At 38.7% G+C, this 6,869-nt stretch overlaps 1 protein-coding gene across 1 annotated transcript; it reads left to right on the top strand.

Moving 5' to 3' along the window:
- Positions 1 to 1,865: 1,865 nt before the first annotated feature.
- On the top strand, positions 1,866 to 6,153 carry lg7h15orf40 (linkage group 7 C15orf40 homolog). Its single transcript, XM_086299747.1, has 4 exons — positions 1,866 to 2,107; positions 3,500 to 3,632; positions 3,711 to 3,838; positions 5,773 to 6,153. Exons 1-4 carry the CDS (start codon positions 1,904 to 1,906, stop codon positions 5,860 to 5,862), a joined length of 555 nt encoding a protein of 184 aa, XP_086155873.1. The 5' UTR covers positions 1,866 to 1,903; the 3' UTR covers positions 5,863 to 6,153.
- Positions 6,154 to 6,869: the final 716 nt, after the last annotated feature.

Genomic DNA, 6,869 nt, shown 5'->3' with positions numbered 1-6,869 from the left:
GCTGTGAGGGAATAGTGTTAGTGCCTGCAATGCCAATTTTATTTCCTGACATATCAAAATGTATTGTAGTGCTACATAGAGAATTAAGGAAAATGATAAAAACGCAAAAACATCAATTAAAAACATCTTCAAAACACTAAAAACAAAAACAATCAACTATAATACAATAAAAATAAGGTCATAACATCATACACATAGTAATAAAGTCAATATCTCAAGACAAAAATTATAACTGTGTTTTAAGATGACTTTTAAAGATGGGCAACACAAGTTATTGTTGTGCAAAAGCAATTTATTTATTGCCCCTTGTAACTTAGGGGCAGCAATAGAGAACGCTTTGTACACTCTGAGGTTCTGCTTAGATTTCTGTATATGTACTGGTCAGATGACCTAAGAGCTTGGACAAGTGTCAGGCTAAAGCAGCTCGAAGGTAAGGTGGGGCAAGAGCTGCTCAATTTTACATGTTCTTGTCAAAAGACACTCAGTGAGACTTTGAACAAAAGTAAGACGGAAGACTGGCTAACTTCAATATAAAGTGGATTACAGTAATCCAGCCCAGACATCAAAAAAGAGGATTCAACTTTGCCAGCCGCCTTAAATGAAAGAAGCTAGATTTAACTACTGCACTGTTTGGTCGAGCCAGGTTTTGCTTTGTTGCATGTTTAAAGTTTGAAGGGACCAAACCAGAACACAAACTGATATTAATAATGGCAATAACCAACTGCACTAAACTATACAGAGCCTCTGAGAGATGAAGAGGAACAACATCATGGGGAGAACCCGAAGGCTCAATATGTTGAATTACATTCTATATGAACGCCGGATTCACAGGTTCAAACTGGTTAAAAATAACAGACCAAGAGACAGAGACAGTTGGGTCAGAATCAGGAGCCTATATGAGAGCCATTGTGGCGGCAGCCTGATCAATAAAGTGCAAATATCAAACATCAAGCTTTAAAAAAGACAGACTGTGAGGCACTAAGAATGGAGTTGATAACTTGGATCAGAGTCAGAATCAGAATCAGAGAGACTTTATTTATCCCCAAGGGGCAATTAGGATACAATAATGCTTGATAAGCTATCTCTTATAGCCTCTGTAACAGTGTTCAGATAGTGTTCCTCCCCTCACCCTCAACCCCCACTGCCCCTCCCTGACTCTGGTTCTACTGGGGGGTTCTTCCTGTTTCTTCCCAATCTCATCAAGCACTCACCCCTGTTCAGCACTCAGCCATGTGTGGTTAAAAAAAAAAGGAAAGAAAGAAAGAAACTACATTTAATGGGAGCCCCCCCAAAATCTCTAAGGATAAAGGTTTTGATTCCCTGGCAACTAGCAAATAAATAAATAATTAATTAAATGTGTCATTAATTAGATAACATTAGAAATAAATAAATATATTTTATTTAATGAAGTGAATTTGCATTTAGATGAAATGAATGGGCATTTAATTCATTATTGAACTATTTATTTAATTAACAAATTCAAATGTTAATTAATTAATGAAACATTTAATTATTTAATGGCGTATTTAATTAAATCATTTTGTCACTCCTGTTCCTCCATTACACACGAGCACAGATTGTGCTGCAGGAAGGAAGAGCAAGACAGGACGTATGTGTCGCACCACCCCGTACTTTTTTAAAATATTATTTATTTTTGCTAAAATATGCAAGTCTATTAAATAAATGTGTTCTCTGGCTCTGGTATGAATTAAATGCTTACATTTGTAAGCCAACTAGCCCCATTATGCATTTCTTTGATAAGTAGCAGAAAATGTAAGTATAAAAAAATCTATATATTTATTATCATTTATAACAACTCATTTAAGATTGTGATAAGCGGAAGAATTTATTTTGAAAACCGGAAATTCATCAAAAAGCTAGCAAGCTAACAGGTAGCCGGTAGATGTTTTCCTGTTCAGGTCTTGCCGTAGCTTGTCTTTACCGTGTTAAATTTATACCGTCTCTGCAGCAGGCTAGATCTGTCACTTTAAAGGCTGTAACGTTACCCAACCTTGTGCTGGTGCTCAGCTGCCGGTACAGAGCCCCTCTGCCCGGTGTCGCCCTGCACAGAAGGCACTACTCCAGAAACAGACAAATGCCCAAAAAGGTAAGAGCGGTTATTCCACTTTTGTGTATATAGATTTTTTTTTTAACTTCATTTTCTCATTGATATGAGTCAATTAAAGTAAAGTAAGTACTTCTTTCAGCCATCTTTTTGATGGACATTGTTTATGCTAAAGGTCCAAACAGTTTGATTTGAATTTTAAGGAGTTTAAAGATTGAGTGCAGGGCTTCTTCGTTTGTTGCGACCTTTGTTATTAAGTGTGCCAGTGCAACAGCATTAAGTCACAATATCTTCTTCTTATTATTATTAGTATTATTATTAGTATTATTAGTAGTATTAGTAGTATTAGTCGTAGTATTCAACCCTTACAAAAGTAGGTTTTGTTTTTTGTTTTTACTAATTCATGAACAGACAAATACCCAAAAAGGTAGAACAGCTCCCATATTTAGGATGAAAAGAAGAAGAACATGCTGTCTATTGTCTGTCTGTTGAACATGTATATTGGAACTGTGTCCTTATAATACACACTGGAGAAGTGAAAAATGTGTATTTTGTACTTGGGAAGTTGCTGCTGCTGCTCCCACAGAATACTTCTTATACAACTTCTAGTTTTCACGTGGTAAGCTTTTCTCTGAGATTGAATTTCTAGTCTTCTATCCTTTCTGTTTCTCTACCTGATGCAGACAGCAGGGGTTTTCACTCCTCTTCATTTTACTGTCTTTAGTCGCCATAGAAACACTTCTCCACAGCTGTGTGGTGATAGCACACTTACTCCACTTACTCCAGATTAGAATGGAATTTCTGAGTTTCCAGTTCCAACAGCTCGAATTACCAACTCTGAAAGAAGGAGCAGCTCCACCAACCCCGTGTTACTGATCCAATGTGGCAGCAGTGAACGTAAACAGTAGTAAAAGTGTAAAACTTGAAATCTGATACAAGATTACATTGATGGGGAAACCTGCAGTCAGCTCAGACTGAAGAAGTCACTTGGATGAGTTATGAAATGTTTCTCCCACTGAAAACGCTACGTCCAGATGAACAGAATCCACTTTTTTGGATTTCTGTACCTGGATGATTCAGCATGCATCAAGACTGGCAAATAATGAAGCTAGAAGATGGTGGTGTGTTATAGTCTTTTGTAATGTTCCTAACAGGATATTTAAATGCAATGTCTGGTATCAGCTGCATGAGAGACTTGGATAATGTCACTACTATAAAAACACTTGTGAACAAACTCCCCTATAAGCTTAGAAAGCTCATATGATCTGCAGGAAAAATCAAAAAGGAAGGTTGAAGATTTTGTCAAGTGTGTTACTTATGGTGTAAGCTATTTCTAGATTCCCAATTGTTTTACTGTAAGATGACTTAAAGGTAGAAAATGAATGTAAAGAGCCAGTAATGTTTGACTTAAGCTCTTTTGTGCTGTTAAACCAGGTGAAAGAACAGCTGGCAGGTTGTGGAGGAGCGGCCGTAGCAGAAGCCTGTGGTCCAGTAACCAAAGACAAAAGTGGTGCTGTAACCATAAGAGTTCATGCAAAGCCCGGCTCCAAACACAGCAGCATCACAGGTGTTTGTATAACAGAATTGTTGATATGAACAAAGTGAAACACAAATCACACTGCTATCTCTTCTGCCATGCTTTCAGAAGTTTCTACAGAGGCAGTAAGTGTTGCCATCTCAGCACCACCTACAGATGGAGAGGCCAATGCTGAGCTTATTCGCTACCTGGCTGAGGTTCTGGGCCTGAAGAAAAGTCACGTGTGTCTGGACAAGGTTGCTGAAACTTATAAGTGGAATCTTGGTGCAATCTCAGTACACATTTGAGTATTTCTGTATACATTGACATTTGTCACTAAGCATTTCTCACTTAATATTTACTTAAACCGTCACTCATGTACATATCTCACTACATACAGTGGTGTGAAAAAGTGTTTGCCCCCTTCCTGATTTCTTAGTGTTTTGCATATTTGTCACACTTACATGTTTCAGATGATCAAACACATTTTAATATTAGACAAAGACAACCTAAGTACATACAAAATGTAGTTTTTAAATGGTGATTTAATTGATTAATGGAGAAAGGTTATCCAAACCTATCTGGTCATGTGTGGAAAAAGTAATTTAAACTATTTAAATGATGACTTAGCTGTGATTTTGAAAGCTGAGTTCAGTTTCACTAAACAGACTCAGGCCTGATTAATGGCAGACCTGTTGAATTAAGAAATCAACTAAATGGAACCTGTTTGACAAAATGAAGCAGGCTAAAGGATCTCAAAAAGCAACACATCATGCTATGATCTAAAGAAACACCTGAGACACAAAGTCACTGACATATATCAGGAAAGGGTTACAAAGCCACTTCTAAGGCTTTGGGACTCCAGTGAACAACAGTGACAGCCATTATACACAAATGGCGAAAACATGAAACAGTGGTGAAGCTTCCTAGGAGTGGCCAGCCTACCAAAATTACTCCAAGAGCACATCGACAACACAAAAGAACTCAGAATAACATTAAAGAACTGCAGGCTCAGGTCAGTGTTCATTGTTCAACAGTAAGAAAGAGACTGTGCAAAAATGGCATCCATGGGAGTGTTCAAAGAAAAAAATACCACTGACCAAAGAGAACACAAAGGCTTATCTCACCTTAGCCAGAAAACATCTTGATGATCCTGAGGACTTTTGGGAAAATATTCTGTGGACTGATGACACAAAGGGTAAACATTTTGGAAGGTGTGCATCCCATGACATCTGACATCAGACTGACACATCATTTCAGAAAAGGAACATCATACCAGCAGTAAAATATGGTGGTGGTAGTGGGATAGTCTGGGGCTGTTTTGCTGCCTCAGGACTCCTCCAATGTGACTGAATTACAAAAATTCTGCAAAGATGAGTGGGCCAAAACCCCTCCACAGCGCCGTAAGACACTCATTGCCAGTTACCACAAACGCTCGATTGCAGTTGTTGCTGTTAAGGGAGTTGTTGATAAAGTTGTTGCTGCACCAGTTATTAGGTTTAGGGAGAAATCACTGCACTTTGTGTTTACTTGTTATGTTTTTCTAATATTTAGATTTGTTTGATGATCTGAAACATTTAAGTGTGACAAGCATACAAAAAATAGCAAATCAGGAAGGGCAAAAACACTTTTTACACCACAGTATTCACATTCTATACTGCATTGAGTATGTGTAAGCAGCTGTAAGCAGGCAGCAGTAGATGGCACTGTGTCACTGTTACTGTCTGTTGGGGGCTTCACTGCAGAGATTGCATGTTGTGGGTATGGTAGGGTTTGAAGAACGAGCTCGATAGTGGTCGTAACACTAAACAGCCATTACTGTAGTGTGACTTGTCCTATGCACTGAGAATTTTAAATGGTGTCAGCTCCAGGGGTGTAAATTAACTTTGTACCCAAAAGTACACATGTGTACTTTGAAAATGTAAATGTATTACACAATATATGTTTTATATAGATACCTTATTATTAGATCTAAATATGCAGCAGGGACCATATAGAGGAGTGACACTGACTTTGTTTTTTGTGCTCCTAAACCTTTAAGCTGCCAAATTGGGCCAAATTGTCATTGTCATTCATTCTGTGGCTTCATGATGGTGCACTGTCACAGTAAGAAGGTTCTTTTTTTAGGGTGAGCAAAGTTTTATCCCATTGTATCATATATCGTTTAAGTCCTTTCGTCTGTATTTTTTAGGGGTCCAGGTCCAGAGACAAAGTCATCAAAGTGGACTCTTCTCTCAGTCCAGAGGAGGTGTTGAGGAAGCTCAGACAGGCTGTAGGCTGACAAGAGGGATGTCAGTTTCCAGCAGTCATCCAAACTTACCTGGATCTGTGTTTAAAGTAATTGTCCCTACAACTAATAAACTAATAGCTGGTTGTGCCACCTTTGACAGCAGGAACTGCTAACCAAGTTTGGGATACATGGGAATGAGTCATTTACAATTTGCTGTGCGAAATTTTGGAATGACATGAACAGCCTGTTTAAGGTTATGCCAAAGTGAGTTTTCCCTTGGAGCTCTACCATGGATGCTATTTTTGTGTAGTCTCCTATAGGTGTTTCATGAAGGGGAGGGGGTGGGTGTTCTGTATGAAGTAGGCAAAAGCGGAATAAAAATGAAAATTTTGAAACCACTGTATCTTTTATAAACAGAAATTAATTCTCCCAATCAATATAGCAGTTATTAGCAAGCAATAGAAAGAATGCAAATTGAATTTTAGTAAAATAAATGTCAAGATGATCATCAACAAAATCTTTTTTCCCCCAACTTAAATCATTTAACTCAAATGTATTATGTGTTACGTCCACCAGCTACAATATAGGATGTTCAGCCCAGTTTTGAATGTTAACAGTGGTTAACATTTAATTCAATTCATACAAAGTTCACACACACACACACACACACACACACAGGACTGAAAGACAGCACAGAGGCACTAATCATGGCAGCACACGAGCTCTGAGCACAAGATCCATAGAGGCTGGGGTCTACCACACCAGGCAAGACCCCAGGTGCAGGCTGCGTAAAGATGCGTAAAGGGTGCAAGATGCTAGCAGGCAGGGCATACAAACTGACGGACAAACTGGTGATGGCTAACTGGGCATAGTAGTGGACAAGCAGAAGAATATGGGCATGTTAATGTGTAGCAAAACCGAATAACAGCAACATCAGGAAGAAGGAACACGAGAAGCTGGAGAAGTACCAAGGGTTTACAGAAGAGCTCAAGAAGATGTGGAGGGTGAAGGTAACAGTGGTCCCAGTGGTAATCAGCACTCGGTGCAGTGACCCCCCA

The sequence above is a fragment of the Aulonocara sp. 'chitande type north' Nkhata Bay genome, linkage group LG7 (genome assembly GCF_057382095.1).
Source record: "Aulonocara sp. 'chitande type north' Nkhata Bay isolate Kocher_YH1m ecotype deep benthic linkage group LG7, A_spYH_male_GT1.1, whole genome shotgun sequence".
Lineage (NCBI taxonomy): Eukaryota > Metazoa > Chordata > Actinopteri > Cichliformes > Cichlidae > Aulonocara > Aulonocara sp. 'chitande type north' Nkhata Bay.
This window is presented reverse-complemented; position numbering and strand designations above follow the sequence as displayed.

Coding starts and splice junctions, on each gene's coding strand:
- lg7h15orf40 (XM_086299747.1), top strand. CDS start 1,904: ATGTTTTCCTGTTCAGGTCTTGCCGTAGCTTGTCTTTACCGTGTTAAA. Junction 2,108..3,499: donor ACAGACAAATGCCCAAAAAG/GTAAGAGCGGTT, acceptor CTGTTAAACCAG/GTGAAAGAACAGCTGGCAGG. Junction 3,839..5,772: donor GTCACGTGTGTCTGGACAAG/GTTGCTGAAACT, acceptor TGTATTTTTTAG/GGGTCCAGGTCCAGAGACAA.